The 18,179-nt window shown below is 48.3% G+C and overlaps 1 protein-coding gene across 2 annotated transcripts in view; it reads left to right on the forward strand.

The window, feature by feature from the left end:
* The first annotated feature begins 1,736 nt into the window (after positions 1–1,736).
* tgfbr1b (transforming growth factor, beta receptor 1 b) overlaps positions 1,737–18,179 on the forward strand; it is a 29,473-nt gene continuing 13,030 nt past the window's right edge. For both annotated transcript variants that reach the window (XM_062479082.1, XM_062479083.1), the window contains exons 1-2: positions 1,737–1,856; positions 17,228–17,476. In XM_062479082.1, the coding sequence (XP_062335066.1) occupies positions 1,787–1,856; positions 17,228–17,476 (319 nt within the window). In that variant the 5' untranslated portion in view covers positions 1,737–1,786. The remainder of the gene's footprint in view (positions 1,857–17,227; positions 17,477–18,179) is intronic.

Raw genomic sequence — 18,179 nt, forward strand, 5'->3', positions numbered from 1 at the left:
GAGATCTTCTAAACACTTGACCAAAAGTTGTATTTGGGTAAGAATGTGTTGCACGTGTCCCTCAGCCCAGGGGTGCCATGTCTGTTAATCCCCTGAGTGAAACCCAAATCTGTCAAGTGAGACTATTGAGGCCCAACCAAATTACCTGTAATCCATAGCAATAGACTATATACTAAACGTTGACATTTGACATACAATACTGTGCAAAAGTCTTCGTCACAAAGAAAACATATTTTATTTAAGTAAAGCAAAAATGCTTTTCGAAACAGTGACATGAAAAGACAACACAACAATGTACTCAACACTGTACTTTCATACTGCCGCACCAATACAGAAGACAAAAAAGACATGAAACAATGTTCATGTAACGAATCTTGTGCCTAAGACATTTGCACAGTTCTTTACGTCCCCTTTGGGCCATTGAGAGTGGTGGTGAGGGGGGGGGGGGGGGGGGTGGGGGGGGGGGTGAGGAGTCATCCCCACAGTGGCCAGGGTCCAGATTGCTGTGCAGCCAGGATGTTTTGGGACTACCAAAAATAGGAGTGGAAGATAATGGCGCCCAACTGTCCTCCTCTGGCATCCCTAATCCTGTGACCCTTGAGCTCTGGCTGAGGGCTGTTTGTGTGGATGACCTCCAGTCAGGACACAGTCCGTTCTGTCAGGCAAACACTCAAATGCCAACTGACAGACAGTCCACCTTTACGTTGTGATGGATGTGTTTTTCCAGCAAGGGCAGACACACTCACTCCACTGCTGGCTGACTGACTGACTGACTGACTGACTGACTGACTGGCTGACTGACTGACTCACTGACTGACTGTCTGTCTGTCTGTCTGTCTGTCTGTCTGTCTGTCTGACTGACAAACTGACGACAGAATGACCGTGCACCTCTCCTGCCATGACCACCTGGATTCAAGCAGCCTGTCTTCTTCTGGGGTTACTGTGTGAAGCAGATGGGGAGGGGAGTGTGCTGGTGCTGGAGGTAGTGGAGTCGAGTGCAAACTGAGTATGCATGGCCATACAGTGCTTAGAGGCGGATCAAACAATGGGCCGTCATCAATCTCTGTCAGAGTCCCCAGGGACGAGAAGGGAGGTCAGAGGCTTTGTCCCCTCCTGGGGCGCAGGCAGGCTGAAGGGGAGGTGTGTGTCTGAGTGTGTGTCTGTGTGTGTGTGTGTGTAGGGGGGGGGGGGGCTATTACGCTTATGGAATATAGGCTGTGTAGATAATATATGTGGCTATATACAGTAGGCCTGCAGCAGCATGTGTATGTTTCAATGGCACATACGTGTTTGTTGTTGCGTTTTCTGAGCATTTTATTGCTTATTCCTGTGCATTAGTATTGGATTCTTTAAGAAATCGTGAGGATCTCTTTATTGACACATTGATTCCTATACCCTAATAGACAATAAGGGAAAACAATTAGTGAGGAGAGTAGCCTAATATGCATCCATGCATGCTCCTTTTGTCATAATATAATGTAGGCCTATTTCCAGTGATTCATTTATTAAACAATAAACTATTTAGCTCGTGAGAGCAATATTGACACATCAACCTAAACTTCTTCGTTTAGAAAAGTTTCACTTGGAAAACAGAATTGCAGAACTGAGAAAACTGCATTCGCTGAGATCGGTGACGATTGTTTACGACCGTACGAGAGAGCTCGCTCGGCCTGGGCGGGGTGTGGTGAAGCTCTCAGCCAATCGAACGCGTGTTTCTCCTGTTCCACGCACTAGTAGCGAGCAATAAGTTAGCGAACTGGCAGTCTGGAGTAAGTCTGTTGCCACGATGGGTGCTGTACCGTGCAGTCTCTTTTTGATAGTCATCTTCTTCGGGACTAGGATTCAAGAAAATGGTGGTAAGTGTAATGGATGTCATCCGAATAGTTGTCAATGGACCTAGGCACATAAATATATTGTAGGGACTACCGTTGATGCTCTTTGTTACAGTTAGCGTCGGCCTGAAGTCTCCTCTCTCTCTCTCAAAGATGGCGCAGGTCAGAGCGAGTCGTGCTATCAATGGAAGTTTTTTTTATTGTAAGAGATTGTTTGCAAAGAGATGAGTGAAAGTGCAAGTACAAACTAAAACAATCGAACTCAGTCGTAGTTAAAGGGGCAATGGCTTTTGCTTGGAATCGAAGCGGGACGTACTCGGACCAAGTCACTCCACACCTGCTCTACAGAAGAGGTCCGATTGACAGATTAGTATTTCTCAGTCGAGCAATTATAAAGTTGGCATAGCGAAACGTTGTTTGTCTTCTATCCTTGTCCTTGATCAATAATTTGATTAACCGGACACCGACCCAGGGCGCCGACCATGTGCTTTATAACGGATACGAAACTGCAAAACGTCTATCCAATGTTGTCGATTCAACTCAAGACCGTTACAGTAAATAATTCGAGAGAAGATAGGTTTAGCTACTTTCATATACCGCATCTATGTACATGTCGATAACATGTTGAAGGAGACATCTGGCTTTATTTAGCACGTAGCTAGCAATTGATTTGCTTAACTAACGTATCGTTATGCTTTATTATGTCCGGATCAGTTTAAGTGCACAGAAACATTCAACAATAGGACATTTACACTGGAATTCAGCTCACGCTGTGAAAAAAAACACCGAATAGAGACCTGTAACAGAGCACTTTCCTTGAGGGGGTTGTGACAACATGTTGTTCCTGTTTTGGTTCTGCCTGTCTGTTAAAATAACAGAGTAATAACAAATTTAACCTGATTGCCACTTAAAGCGCCATGGAACTGGAACAGCACAGACTGCAGTCTGTGCTGTTCCAGTTTTAGACTATCTAGCTTGCCAGCTAGTTATCAAGGCTAATTTGTGGCTCAAAGGTTACTCGTGGTAACCAGTCATTGAAAAAAAAATCTAGAGAGAATGCATTAAGTGTGTAATATCAATATTGTTTTGACTCTTTGTAACGAGCTATTATTTGATTCCCATTCTGTCGAGTGGGACGGATGAGACTTGCTGTATATTTAACGTCAGTGAGAGAATCTGCCTTTTGCTGATAAAGACATTGCTGAAATACCCCGTAAGATTTGTACCACTGATATTTGTATGCTTTTTCACCGATATTCTTGCTCATAAAGTCCTTGACAGAGATGTTACTCTTCCCAATATCTCCTATGCCAATGTTTATAACGACCCTTTGAGAGCCATGCTTATTTTGCATCTTTACTTAACAATACGTATGCTTTGTGTAGTTAATTTGTTATTCAGGCTGCATGCTTCTACAGTCAATGTTGTGTTTTGTTGAACCGTTGATAAATGTTTCTGGTTTTTAGCATCTATCGGTGTTCCTTTGTGTGACATTCCTTTGTGTGGGATGGGAGGCTGGAATGACGGGATCGAATTTATAGAACCTTGCATCTGGTGACGTAAATGCACCTTCTGATGCTATATAATCAGACCCATTTGTTTATACAGACCCTGTCCTCAAATAACGCTATTAAAACGAATTTGAGACGTCCAGTCGCGGGAAGGGAATGAGTTTTTTCTTCATAAACAACGATTACCATGCTTGGGGTTTGGTGAGGGGTGAAACAAACTGGGTCGTTTGCATCGGAGTGCAATTAAATCAATAACCTTGGTGCGCGAGTTAATCTCGCACCACTTACTGGTATTGAAGGCGCTGCAGGACCCGCGTATTTTTACTCTAGTAACAAGCTCAGTGTTCAGCGTCGGTGTGGTATTTCAGTTTTTTGTTTTCGGTAGGCGATCATGTAAGGCATCCCCACCCTAAACTGTCACCAGTAAGATTAATAATGCACAAGATGTCCAAGTCAGATCAAACGGGTACCCAGAAACAGATCCTATCTGAGTAAATGGATTGGGATGTGTTTTTAGCCTACAAAATCTCTCACCCACCTCCTAGAGGTGTATTGTGTTGTATGATTTGGTTATTAGGAACAATGTGTCAGAAATTGATCACACCTGATTTATAACCAATTTGAATGGATACAAAAAAAACTAAACATTTAAAGGTTTGTGGACAATTGATCATTGATACCATACCGTATACTAGGGGACCATATTCATCAGCAAGGATGCCGCAGCTATGCTCAGGAATCCATCCGGCTCTTCTGTCCATACAATAGCATTTGACTGTACACTTCATCCATCAACCTTCTTACCCCGAGACTGTGTCTTTGCCGTGGCAACGCCTCCACATGTGGACTGGGTGGTTGTGACGGCAGTGGCTATTTCATCTTATCTGGAGAGACAGCTACTGCCTGGCCCCTGCGTGGCCCCCTTGACCTTAGCAAACTGGATTACCATCTCACATCGGGTCCCTTCCTGGGGTTGGCCACACGCTGCGTGGAGACGAACACACTCAACATCCATTAAGGAACATACACACTGAAATACTAGTATGCTACAATATATACTGTATGTGTGTGTGTCTGTGACGAACATGGCATGCGTGATACTTTCCTGAGGGTAAATTCATTATTTGAGTTCGTAGGCATAATTTTTAAATCATTATTTATACGTCAGAGTTGTTTACGTTTCTCCAATAATTAAGGTGTTTGGCACAATTATGGTATGTCTAAAGAGGAAAATGTTAATAACGTTAATAACGGATGCAGTTGGTTGTGTTTGAGTACAATGTCGCTACGGGGATGTTTTTGTGCTTTAGCTGTGAAAGTGAAGCATTGTGTCCCGCCCGTCCTGCTGAGTATTCTCCATAACAGGAGTAGGGTGTATAATTACACACACACACACACACACACACACACACACACACACACACACACACACACACACACACACACAGCAAAAAGTCAACTCGTACACAGCAATACATGTGCATGTCTATATACACACACATTCTTGTTGCGGCTAAAGCTGGCAGTGGCGCACCACATTAGTCAGAATCCCGCCAGCGCAGCCTATCTCCTAATAGGCGTCACCACTCCCCGCAGACCCCAGAGTAAACAAGTTCTCTCTGGCTGGGGGATATAAAGGATGGAGCTTAGCCCCGCCGACATCTCTGGAGCGCCTTGTCAGCAAATACAATAAACCCAGGCCGCATCAGAAGTCACGAACCGGCCCCGTCCTCAGTTATCGCTGGGCCTGATGCCTCCTCCTTAGCATTCAAACATCAGGGCAGGATGAACGTAACTCCTGGCCGGGGGGGGGGGGGGGGGTGAGGTGAGGTGGAACAGAGAGAGAGATGGAGGGAGAACAGATAAGTGCTAGGTTCACCATCTTGTGTCTGTGGGTCAGGTGTGGTGAAGAAAGCCCTGGCCTGTACCGCACAGCCTCACCAGTTCTTCGCCTCTTCCTGTTCCTCCCGTTCTTCGCCTGCAACAAGGCTCTGAAACGGCCCAGCCATATGGAGAGGGCCCCCCCAGCCAGTCACACGATCTAGCCAACAGAAATATGTTTTGTTATTTTGAGATGGGCTACAGTCAAAATTCTATTCACAGGAAGATTCACCTGCAGATCCTTCTATCAAGACTGAAGTAAAAAAAAAAAAAAAACGACCCCCCCCCCCCATATTGAGTACTTCTGAAAGCTGTTAACAATGCTCTTGAAATAGTTTCTCCTTATAGCTTTTGGATAACCATCTGAGGACTATGAACATTCTGGCCACAGACTTGTTCTGCTGTGAGCATATCTGTTTAGTATTCTCTGATACAGTAACTTTGTGTTTTGGACACAGGAATCCCAGGCATGTGAGTGACCCTGAACCGCCTGTTGTCCTGGCTTAAGGAAGCACAACTAATTTGAGAAGTTGTGTTTGTGCCAGTTGTGATTGGATTCAGGGGCACTGATGCATTCAAACGGCCCCGCTCGCTCTTTTTTCTCTCTCTCTCCTCTCTCTCTGTTTTCTATCTCTTTTCATGGCCTTCCAAAATTTGAACTTTTGATTGTATCTTTTTTTCAAGCAGTCGAGAGCTGTGAAAAAGTAATTAAAATGGAGTATGCGCTTGTGGGTACGAGAAAAGGACGGAGAGGGATCTCGATTCTTGACTACCATTTTCATAACCGAGGTTGGTTATGATCAATAGTTATAATGTCCAAGGTTGGTCGTTTTCAGCTGTAACACTTGTTACAGCCTTGAACCCTGGCGTCCCATTTTTGGAAATTTTGGGAAACGTGAAAGGCCTCTCCGTTGAATCTGCTTTCAGGAGTGACACATATTTTCTCCCCTGACCTTCGCAAGACAAACGTGGCCACAGGCAACCATCGAACCACAGCATCACTTTTATGTCGTAATCCATTTAAACATCAAAAACATTACAGATCTCAGTCACGTATGTTTAAGTGCCTTTTTCGCAAGGGCAGAAAACCAGCAGCCTTCTCCTTCGCTTCTAATCTCCGGTTAGTCCTCCAATTATAGTCCACATGCTTCTGGCCTACAGAACGGCTGCCTGTCACACAGGAATGAGCTGCGTGTCTGCCCGTCCACAGCAGCCCCGAGCAGCCAGCCGCTCGGCCCTTCTCCACCAGACTGTCACCAGGAAGGGTTGTGGGAAAAGTTGTAAACGGATCCTAAGGCAGCTCGTATACACGCAGTGGCCGACCTCAACAACCTGATAACCTCAGCAGATGTGGTCAACAAAATGGTGCTGTAGGTCTCCCTGTAAAGTTGAAGTCACTGTGGCACAAATAGCTTCTTCTTTTTTTTCTTCAATGTTGTGAGACGTGGGCCTGTGTTCACTTCCCAGTGAAGGCAGTGTGGTGGATTAAACCACTGTTTAATCACTATTTAATCCACCAAATAAAATACTACAGCACTGTAGGTTTAGTGTGACCGGTTCAAACGCAGGCCACTTCAGCTTCTTGGTGTGGAAGGGTTATCCTGGTGTTACTGATTACTCTTTGAGCAGAGGGTTTTGTGTGGACTATCCTAACAAAAGATTACAGTATGAGTTATGGTCCTGTTCCTAGGAATGGAACTGAGCAATACAATTATCTCAGCTGGGATTGTTACTCTTTCTTCAGCGACCCAGGGGCATTGAGTTTGAAATAGTTGAAAAAATGTTTTTAATAAGTTTGTATGTAGATAGAAAAACATCTTCTGACAAATGGCGCTGGGTGCTTGAGGCATTGTTCAACTCTCTTCCCCGTCTCTCCTTTTTATCAATCTCTCTACCTGGCTTTTTTCTTTTGACACTCTCTCATCTTCCCCTCAGTAACCGCCAGTGAGACGTGCGCGCGTGTGTGTGCGCGCAGTATGTGACAAAAAGCCATTTGGCTGATTCGGTGACTGAACAGTAACTGCTTGCTTTTTTACTCGCGAGGTGTGGGTGTGCGTGTGTATGGAGGACGGACAGACAGACAGACAGAATGGCAGGCAGGTTGTCCATGTGCTAGCTGCTTCAAACAAAGAGCCCCAACAAGCTGCTCTCCCTCCTTCCCTCCTTGGTCATTCTCCGGCGGGGGGGGGAAGGCAGGTTTACGAGTGCGGCGTTCCCTTCTGTGTGCCTGCTCTTCTGCTCGCCCCAGCTCTGGCGTGGCAGGCTGTTTAGAAAGAACACTCCGTCATGTGCTCTCTGCCCTGACACAGCAGCAATTAGTAATGCCACAGGCACACAGAGAGAGAAGAGGGAGAGGAGAGGGAGGGAAAGAGAAGCACAAAACCATGCACTTAGTTGAGCTTTAGGCCAGGCATGTGCTTCGCTGTAAGTGACTCTTACTGCTGTCTCTGGATTCCTGCTGTCCTAATGTTTTCTATCTTCTTTGCTCGGGTCCTTCCTCTCTCCCTTCGAGACTGCGACTTTCGAACCCTCTCCTCCTCATCCTCCTTCAGTCGTTCCTTCCCTTGGTCTTCCCCGGTCACGTCCCAAGGACTGCTTTGCGATTCTGTTTGCGTTTGCGTTATCAGGGTTTGTTCCTTCTGATCATTTGCAATAGTCATGCCGTTTTGACGATGGCCCCCAGATAACAATAGCAACAATAGCGTTTGATTGGACGCAGGTACCCGAATGCGATTTCACACAGTTTAGTAGTGAATGAAATCGTACACCGGTGGATTACAAATTTCAGAGAAAACAACATCAGCAGCACCGAAAGACCTTTTTGAATGTTGGATCCTTCCCTCCTGTGGCTACTTCACAGAAGGCCAGCTCGGATGATTTCCGGTGTATTCGTTTCTCTCTCTGTGATTATCACGACTACGTCATTGGTTCTACCTTGAGCACAGCCCGTCTCTCTCTTTCCTCCCTGTAGACCACTTTCTCCCTCTCGTTTTGGATTGCACAAGCGTCCACAGGTAACAGCCCGTCCTGTACCTGGGAGTCTGACTCGGCCAGTGAGGGGCGAGGTGAGGAGGGGAGGGGGGACGGTGCTCTCCGTGTCGCTGGGAGACGGAGGGCCTCCCGTGTACAGCTGCCACCCGCCCCAAAACGCTTTCTCCTAAATCAACCTGATCCATATTCATAAGACGCCATGTTCACTGAATATCCCCACCCCACCCGCCCCGCCTCGCCCATCTCAGGAAAACTGTGCTGCAGTCAGAACCATCCTCCAGTGCTCGCTCTCTCTCTCTCTCCCTCTCTCTCGCTCTGTTATTTTTGCGTTCCATCGTCAAACCCATAAAAAATAAGGAGCAAAGACTAAATCATGTATAGACGCAACGCTGGTAGCACTAGAGACAGTTCGCTCTGACCGAGAGCAACTTGACGGAGGTCGTTCTCCTTCACGAGCTTTCCCATTTTTGACGCTCTGAGATTTGGCGGAAGCTGGGGCTAGTGGGTGCGGGAGGTTTTTGGGGGCTGAGGGGAACCGTGCGGGGGTGGTGCTGGTGCACAGCCCTCCCTCTGTCCCTCCCCACATCTGGTGTGGACAAAGGGCTAGACGGGGGGGAGGGAGGGAGGGCAGGCCGGGACCTATGGAAATAATTGTGGGAGGCTCATCTGTCGGCTGAAAAAGGGCAAACACACACATACACACACACACACACACACTTACAAGAGGGACCGATTTAGGAGATTGGGTGGGGGCAGGGGGACATGGGGCTGGCAGGAATTGTGTGTGTGTGTGTGTGTGTGAGAGAAAAGCCTGGTTTGAGATTTTGTGTACACTTTTTGCACGTGTGTGTGTCGGTATTTGCCGTGTGCGCCGGATGTGTACGTACGCGCTCGCGGTCTCGTGGCCGAGCCTCACAGTCATGTTTCACAACCATGATACACGGCCAACCAGTAAGGGTGCATGGATTGCGGTTGCCAGGAGACGACAAGTAATTAATTCCTATTCCGTTCCAGAAGGTAAAAGGAGGGGGGTGAGTGAGTGTGTGTGTGTGTGTGTGGGGGGAAGGGGGGTGCGGCATCGATCGCAGACCCACAGGACTACACACCCCATCACCCCACCCCGCCACCCATCATATTCAACCTCTTCGTTCTCATGTGGCCTCGTGTGGACCGTGTTAGTGAGTGGAGCTGAAGGCACCAGGGGGGGTAGTTAGGGGCAGCTCAGATGGCTCACAGCCCTGAATACAGTCTCTGCTTCTGGGCAACACAGATCAGAATTGAGCCTGGGGAGGGATTGTGAGGTTGGGTAAGGAAGGGGGAGACCTCGCTGGGTAAAAGGCCTTAACGCAGGGACCTGGGTTAGAATCTGGCCTGGACCCTTTCCTGCATGTCTCCCCCTCAGTCTCTCTCTCTCTCTCGCTCTCTCTGCCTCTCTCCTTGTTTCCCTGTCTCTCTCCAACTATCAATAAATAAAGGCAAAAAGGGCCAACAATCTGTCTACGCAGGAGAGAAGCTGCTGCAGGAGGCAGGCAGGTGAGGTGGAACCTGGGAGATAATTGGCTTTGGTTGCACACATTGGGTGCTGCAGGGAAAGTGTTGAATGCTAACTTCGGAAGCTGGGTGCTGTTCTTCACAACACACACACACACACGCACACTTATCTTAACCCAAGGTCTTCAGCCAAGTCTGAAGAAACAGAATATGCTATGTTAGTTGTGAGCTTCCAATCATTAGAAATGACACTTTGGGACTGATGTGCACAGAGACCGAAGCGAAAAGGAACATTGCAGTCCAGCTGGTTGTGTTTTCCTTATTACTGTTTTTAAAAATGGTCTGAAAGAAGTTGTGCTAGAGAAATCATTTATGTCAATCGATGAGCCTTTTTTCCCGCCCCCTGCTGCTGAAGTTATACAGTTTTTGTGTTGTTGAATCGGACCATTTTCTCCTCTCCAGTGCTGAGAGGAAAATAGGCCACATGACGACTCTTAACTGGAGTCTGTCACCCAAATATGCCACTTACCATTTGAAAAACGTACCTCGAGTTCTCGTGTGTGTCGTCCAACACACATGGCCGTGAGTAAGTGACTTTCTGTTGCGGATGGTGGAAGATGTATGTTAACCTGCGACCTCTGTAAATTGTTAGTGTGTGTTTTTACTTGCGTATGGATGTATAATTTGTTAGGCCTAAGCTGTACGTTGGCCTTGTAGTGAGTTTTGAGAAGCTGTGTTTCAAGTAAGGAAGGTAAATCGATTGTATGTGAGGTAACTTGGTCATATGGGAGCAGGGAGGCTATCAGATCTAGCACTGAGAAACGTATGGATGTTTAGGAAACCAGACTGGAGGATAGCCTCCTGTAGGAAGATTGGTAGTTAACCATCTTAAATTCTGTGAATTTCTCTTCCAGGCCAACTTTTCGGTTCCAGAATATTATCAGATCACGTTGAGATTAAAACAGAAGCAATGTTTGCTTGAAAGACTCAACAAAGTGCCCTTTATAGTGTGTACGGAGATTAAGATCGGGTGGAACAAGGACGAGCTACTTCTCCCCTCCTTCCATCCCTCCGTCTCTGCTGTTGAATTCAAAATGTGCTTACCCTATCCGAGGTTAGAGCCACAGGTTTCAGAAGATGTGAAATCCAATTGGCATTGATACAAATGTAAAAAAAAATCGAAGCCCATTGTCTTGACGTTTCTTCCCCCCCCCCCCATCAGATCGTTATTTTTCCCTGTGCGGAGGAGTTATTAGATTAAACATTCTCCATCCTTTTCATTTGAATCGTCTCACGGGGCCCTCCTTTTTGCAGACGCAAACACTGGAAACCATGACCCCGGGCTTTCCCTCTCCTCCCTAACACTGTTAAAATAATGGCTTATTCAGTGGTAATCTGATTGGGCACCATTGAATTGAGTTAATTGAAGGCATTACTGGACATGAATGGCTCTAGATTATACAGCCCTCAGAAATGTCAGTTGTGCGATTGCTGGAGGGTCGGGAGCCTGAATGGAGGCCTTTGTGGGGCTGCTGTTTAGTTTCTGATTCTCTGAGATGTGAGCGATGAGGCTCACCCCCGACGGAGGTTAGGTTCTTACCTCCTTGGATAAGTTAGCCTAACTCTTACCTTTTTTTTTAGAAGGAGTTCATTCATACCCTTTTTTAAGGGAGTACAAACCAGGGTTTCTAGATTATGACTGAATAAATATTAAGGCTGTGCTGTAGACGTTTTAGAGTTTTTTTAGGGATTTTTCTGTCATTCATCCCAGTATCCGTGTATTCACACTCGACTTTTCTTCGCAACCTACGATCATGACTTTTGATTCCCGTCTCAGTCCTGCTTTGTGTCAGCAGCAACTTCAACTTAGATTTTCGCTTCAAATAATCTGTTTCAAGACGGCTTAGCAGGGTTTGCCCTCGCCATTTCCTGTCCGAGTCAGCCTGCTCTACCTTGTGTCAGTATCAATCTCTCTGACTGGACACGCACAACCTCGTTCTAATAGTCCAAGGAGAATCTTCCTGTCCTCATTAACATGCAGATGGAGGAATTATGGGATATCAACCAGCCAGTCAGTCACACAGCTCAGTGTGTAGCCAGCCAGCCTTCTGTGTGTGTGTGTGTGTGTGTGTGTGTGTGTGTGTGTGTGTGTGTGTGTGTGTGTGTGCCAGTATGCAGGCTGGATGCCGGCCCAAGGCCAGCATGGTTATTTACCCAGGGCATGCTTACTGTGGGCATGCCACCAGAGAGAGCGGTAAGAGGACACGGAGGCCCTGTGGCTCTCTTAATCACTGAAATATAGGGTGAAATAAAGGTGACCCCTGGCAAGGGTTCAAAGGTCAATATATCAGATAAAGGTTGACAGAAATGTGTCAAACTTAAATAAATTAACCTTCCTGCCACAGTAAGTTCCGCGTTTGTGTAAACCTACATGGCGAATAAACCAAATTCTAATTCTGATTAGGGAGTTTAGGGAACTTTAATGGAACCCATCTATAAGACACATTGATACCAAGGAAAAGGGCTTCACATGAGAACTTCCCCTTTCCATGGAACCGTGACATGGCTAGTGCAGCTTTTGTTTCTTTTCTTTTTTTTTGCTTGTCGTCAAGTGTAAAAGGCCAGGGGAAGAGGCACGCATGGTCTGTTCTGCTTGGAAAACCAGACACGATTCCTCCTCCTTCCTTACGCTACCATTCCTGCTTGACGAACCCTCCCCCTCTCTCTTTCTCCTGCGCGCTCTGAGCCCTTAATGTGAGAGATAGTGGAAGCAATGGTGACATGACTGGGCTGGTACAGGGTGTCCCTGATACGAAGGGCAGGGCAGCCGAGTGAGATGGGATATCTTCAAACAAGCGCACCGCGCGGTAGGTGGTGGGTGGGACACTGGTAGGTCCACTAAGGGTGGTGGAAGTTGTAGGGTTAGGGTGTGTGGAGAGGGAGCAGGGTTAGTGTGTGTGTGTGTGTGCGTGTGTGTGGAGAGAGGAGGCAGGGTTAGGGCGTGTGTGCTGTCTAACCGTCCATCTGGCTGTTGTTACATTTATTTAGGTAAATATCTGCCCAAATCCTGAAAGTCCTCTTCAATATCTTAGAAGGTTCCCTCCTGCTCTCCATTGGATTAAACTGAGATCCGCCGCTTCCATGATGGAGCTAACGGGGGGGGTGTAGCTCCTCCGAGGCCCCCAGGGGAGAGCCTTTGCATCTCATCTGCATAACGCAGCCTCGGAGTAATGCGTTCAGCCAATCAGAGGGGGGCGGGGGGGATGAAACCCTGGCCGCGGGTCCAGATAATAGGAGCCCGAACGCATCCGTTGGGCGCCCCCCCCCCGTGCAGATTACACCGAGTGGATTTCATGGCCCGCGCCAGAGGTACAGTACCGACTTCTGTCTGCTTTTGTGGCTTCACCCGTTTGTTCTCTGTGCCTGTTTTCTCTGCCTCACACTCCCTTCATTGTTCGATCCGGGGGGGTGGGGGGGGGGTGGTAGGGAGGGGGGTGAGAGGGAGGGAGGGGGGTGGGAGGGAGGGGCATGGGTGCAGGGAGAGGAGAGGACAAGCAAAAGGAATGAAGCGAGGGGGAGGAGAGAAGATGGTTTATCCCTTTAACTGCCAACGAACAGCTCGGCTGGGCTTTTGTTCTTCTGTTGCGTGGTTGTGATTGGAGCTGATGTTGGGGCTGATGGTGGAGATGGTGGTGATACGCTCCTTTTGCCTCGGGTCTCTCTTCCTCTGTCTCTTTGTGTCTCTCCACCCCTCATTCTCTGGAGAAGCCATTCACTGAAGGATTCTGGGAGGGTCCCTCCCCTAACTCTCTCCAGAGAGACAAAACTGAGACACACAAACATGTGATTTAGTGACCTCCCTCCTTCCTGTCTTCTAAGGTTTTACCCCCGGCACTCCCCCCGCCCCCCTCTCCACTCCACTCCACATGTCTTGCTAACCCCTCCCATTGAAGCCTGTGAGGCAACACACACACTGTGCGCTCACAGCAAGGACGCTGTCATGATGGAGGGGCAGAGAGTGAAGAGGCAGACAGCACAATGGCTGGAGGACCTTGCTGGAAGAGAGGAGAGTGGTGCTGGGAAGTGGAGTGAGGTGAATCGAGTACTGGGCTGCTTGCTTTATGGAGTACAGCTCAGCCACGCGCAAAGGCTTCTCTCCCTGCCTTTCTGGCTCTCGCCCTCCTGTGTGTCTCTCTCTCTTTTCCCTTTACCCCTCGGTCTCTGCCTCTCCCTCTCTCTTTCCTCACCGCTCTCTTTCTGTGCTCTCTCCTACCCCTCTCTCTCTCTCTCTCTCTCTCTCTCTCTCTCTCTCTCTCTCTCTCTCTCTCTCTCCCTGTCCCTAGCTCCTTCTCTCTGCCTGTGAGTCCTCCGGGGTGCAGTTGTGTAACAGTGGGAGCAGTAATGGGCCACTTTGGAGCAGGTCCATGGGCTTGTTCATATCAACACAATTTTAAGCTTGTACGTAGCGGGCCCATTACATGCACGGCTTATGTAGCGGAGGAAGGAAGAGCTTGTCATTCAAGCCTCGCAACTCCAAAGTCAACTGGAATTCGATAAGCGACAAACGGCCATGTTTTCATTCATCACAGCCTCCCCTCTAGTGTGTGTGTGTGTGTGTGTGTCCGTGTGCAACTCCTACGCTTGCCCAGGGAGAAATTGAATTCAGTTTTCTCCCTGTGGATCCTCCACTCAGTTTAGGACCAAGGCTAATTCCATTTCAGGAGGTTTGGCTGCACTGGGGCTGGCACTACGAGAGAAGATGAAGTGGACATGAATGAGATTCTTCCTCCCCATTTCACGACGACTAACAAATGGTGCTCGCTCTCAGATTAGAGGGGGCTGGCTGGTGGGGCTCCCCCTCCCTCCCTGAGCTACAGTGCTGGTGTTTTAGCAGTGATTTGGCTGCTGATCAATACCCTGTGATCTCCACCCCATCCACTGCCACACTCCCCTTTGAAAGGAAATATGTGTGTGTGTGTTTCTAGCTGGGCTCCAACAGCTTTCCTGCGTTTGGGGGCTCGCAAACGTGAATGCCTTTGCCAAATGTATTACCTTGCGTTCAACGTTTTTGTCAGTTTTACACATTTAGCTTTTATCGAAGGTGACGTTCAATTAGTGCATGAACTGTAGAACGCTCAGTAGAAGATCAAGGATCAGATGTGCATAGTTCTACTGGTGGTCGAAGAGTAGTCTAGCTTTCAGTAATCACATCTCAGCTACTAGGCATGGCTAATCATGCTACAACACTACAGTGCAACGATACAATCTCGACTGCTTAAGTACACAGCAACAATAGCATCTCGCTGAGCTGGCTGATGAATGCGCGGTAAACGATCACAGTAACAACACAGAGCGATAATAACACCTCACGTCCTCATCTACAGTGTGTAACAATGACGTCTGGATCACGGTACAGTGCACCAAAAACGGCATCCAATCATTTACATTTAGTCATTTAGCAGACGCTCTTATCCAGAGCGACTTACAGTAAGTACAGGGACATTCCCCCGAGGCAAGTAGGGTGAAGTGCCTTGCCCAAGGACACAACGTCAGTTGGCATGACCGGGAATCGAACTGGCAACCTTTGGATTACTAGCCCGATTCCCTCACCGCTCAGCCACCTGACTCCCCTTCATAATCATAAATCATAAAGCGCGACATCGGCTACTGGTGAGAGCGGCCTCACGGCCAGATAGCATCACGGCAGGATCCGACACAGAGTGCAGGGGAGGAACTTATCAGAAGTAATGTAATGTGGATCTGTGAGATGCACACCCACACACACACTAGAGACAGGTGTCCACATTGGTAGAACGAGCTAGTCCTTCAGCAACAGGCTGTAGTGCTTCATAACAATTGACTTTGGCAGTGGATTGACCCCCCCCCATATACACACTTGCACAGACACACACACACAGAGCCACCAGACTCAGAATTCACACTTCCTCACAGACACAGACAGACTGGAAAGTCCAGTTCGACTCAGACTGTGTCAGACTGCTGTTTATGTAGTCAACAGCTTCAAGTGTGTGTGTGTGTGTGTGTGTGTGTGTGTCGGCGTGCCTCTTCTTCTACTCTGATTCATGTTCTCATGCCAGCTGGTGAGTCATGCCCTCAATTAGACTGCGACTGCAAGCCCAAACCTGTGTGTGTGTGTAGGCGTGTGTGTGTATAGTCGTTTGTTTGCGTGCCACACCCTACCAGCTGTGCCTTCCAACTTGAGGTCCGTCTGCCTGCCTTCCTAACAGGGAGACGGCTGAGAGGCTCCAGCCAGGCTCCCACCCAGGAGGGTTCGGTAGTGTCCCTGTGAGGGGAGGAGGGAAGGGAACACTTTCGAGACAGGCCCCAGTCATGGACACTCCAAGAGTAGTGTGGTTCAGTTCAAACGTGTCTCCAAATTCCCCCACCCCCCTTGTACAAAAGCGGCACACACGCAAACAAAGAAAGAATATTCCGGATGTTTTTTTATTGTGTCTGTGTGGAGGTATGGCGTCTGTCTAGACAGCTAAGGCATGCATGCCACTGACTGTACTGCTGTCTGCCGTGTGGTGAGTGAGGGCGGGCGGGCGGGAGGGAGGGAGGGGCGTCGAATGTCTTCCTCTTTTGAGGATACCGTATCAGAGGGCAAGGTCTAGACTGCCTGTTCCTTCCGTGCTCTTCTCTTCAAGGCTCAAGTCAAGTCGCACAGACTGATGGACGGACAGACGCACAAGCCCACAGACAGGCAGACACGCCCTGACAAGACAGACAGACAGACAATCACAGACAGACACAGACATAGGAGAGAGATGAAAGGAGACCACGTCTGAGGGGGGCTCGTGGCTCTGTATTCTGGACTGTCTGAGTGAATAATTCAACTGGGTGTGCAAGTGTGTGCGCGCGAACTCGTGTCCGAGTGTGTGTGTGAGATGTCGACCAGGTTCAGCCGTCCTTGCTGTGTTTGAGTCCCACGGCTCTCTATGAACTGGCTTACACAACACTGCAACACACACCCGCCACTACAGTACACAGCACTGTGTTACACCGTCGATATGAAGTGCTCATAACACGTCATCTTGCTGACAGTAGACAGGTGGTGTGTGCGTGTGCATGGCTTGTTTTGATTCTGCCTCCTATCACATCTGTATTCTGAGTGCTCTCTGGCTATTGAGGGGAACAGCAGGAAGCCAGACTTGTGTACAGGAAGTGAATCGGTTGGTTTAGCGATCACAGGCGTTGTTAGACTGACTGTCTCCTGTTATCTTGCCTGGGCGGTTGTCTTTGTGGTGAACGATCACTGATAATGCTTTTGGTTTCTTCAAAGTTTCTCACCCAAGCGTGTTTTTTCTTCTTCCGGAAATCTAATCTATGTTCTCTCTCTTTCCTCCCCTCCGTTTCTCTCTCTTTATTCCTTTCATCTTGCCACCTGTCCTACTTCCTTTCTCTCATACTCTCTCTCACTTTGTCACCCGTACTCTCTCCCCCCTCCCTACCTTCCCTCCATTCTCCACCCCTCCCATCGCTCCTCTCTCCATCCCCCAGCCCTCCAGTGCTACTGTGAGCGCTGCTCGAACTCTTCCTGCTCCACGGACGGCGGCGTGTGCTTCGTGTCGTTCACCACCAAGCCCGGGGGCCGGCCCACCACGCACCAGAGCATGTGTGTCCATGACAACGAGCTGATCCCGCGGGACCGGCCCTTCATCTGCGCCTCCTCCTCCAGGGACTACGAGGGGGTCTTCTGCTGCGACAAGGACTGGTGCAACAAGAACCCCGACCTCAGCTCCTTCCCAGGTGAGACGGACAGACGGGTGGAGAGACAGACAGGTGGAGAGATAGGTAGAGAGACAGACGGGTGGATAGATAGGTAGAGAGACAGACAGGTGGAGAGATAGGTAGAGACAGACATGTGGAGAGATAGGTAGACAGACAGACAGGTGGAGAGATAGGTAGACAGATGGGCAGACAGACAGGTGGAAAGACAGACAGGTGGAGAGATGGGTAGTGTAATGGAAGAATTCAAGTGGCACTGTGTAGATCTGAATAGTCAAGATGGCGGTTTCAATACAATTTATTTAGTTTGTACAACTTAAGAATGAACAGAGTACTCTGGACCGGTTATAGCGAAACACAAGCAGATGTAACCTACAGGTCGTTCGAGAGAGTGGTCCAGATTAAAAGAAAAGGTCTCCCTTATATGAACAGGGAACAGATGTTAATAATCAATCAATACAGTCGTCACCATGATTGGTCAGCACAGGTCAGTGACAGTTTAAGACAATAAAACCCCCAGGCCAGTGTCCCATGTGAACAGGACACCAGCCCAATCCCCTGGAACCAAAAGGTTCAGGGCAACAAAAGTTCAGGGCAGAGGGGTAAACTTGCCTAATCCTGACTCCACTCCCCCAACTTAGTGCCTTTGCTGGCTGTAGATTAGATCAGTCATAAATACCTTAGCTTACCATTTGTTTAAACACAACCTCAGTCTATAAAAAAT

The sequence above is a fragment of the Osmerus eperlanus genome, chromosome 15 (assembly GCF_963692335.1).
Source record: "Osmerus eperlanus chromosome 15, fOsmEpe2.1, whole genome shotgun sequence".
NCBI classification, from domain to species: Eukaryota; Metazoa; Chordata; class Actinopteri; order Osmeriformes; family Osmeridae; genus Osmerus; species Osmerus eperlanus.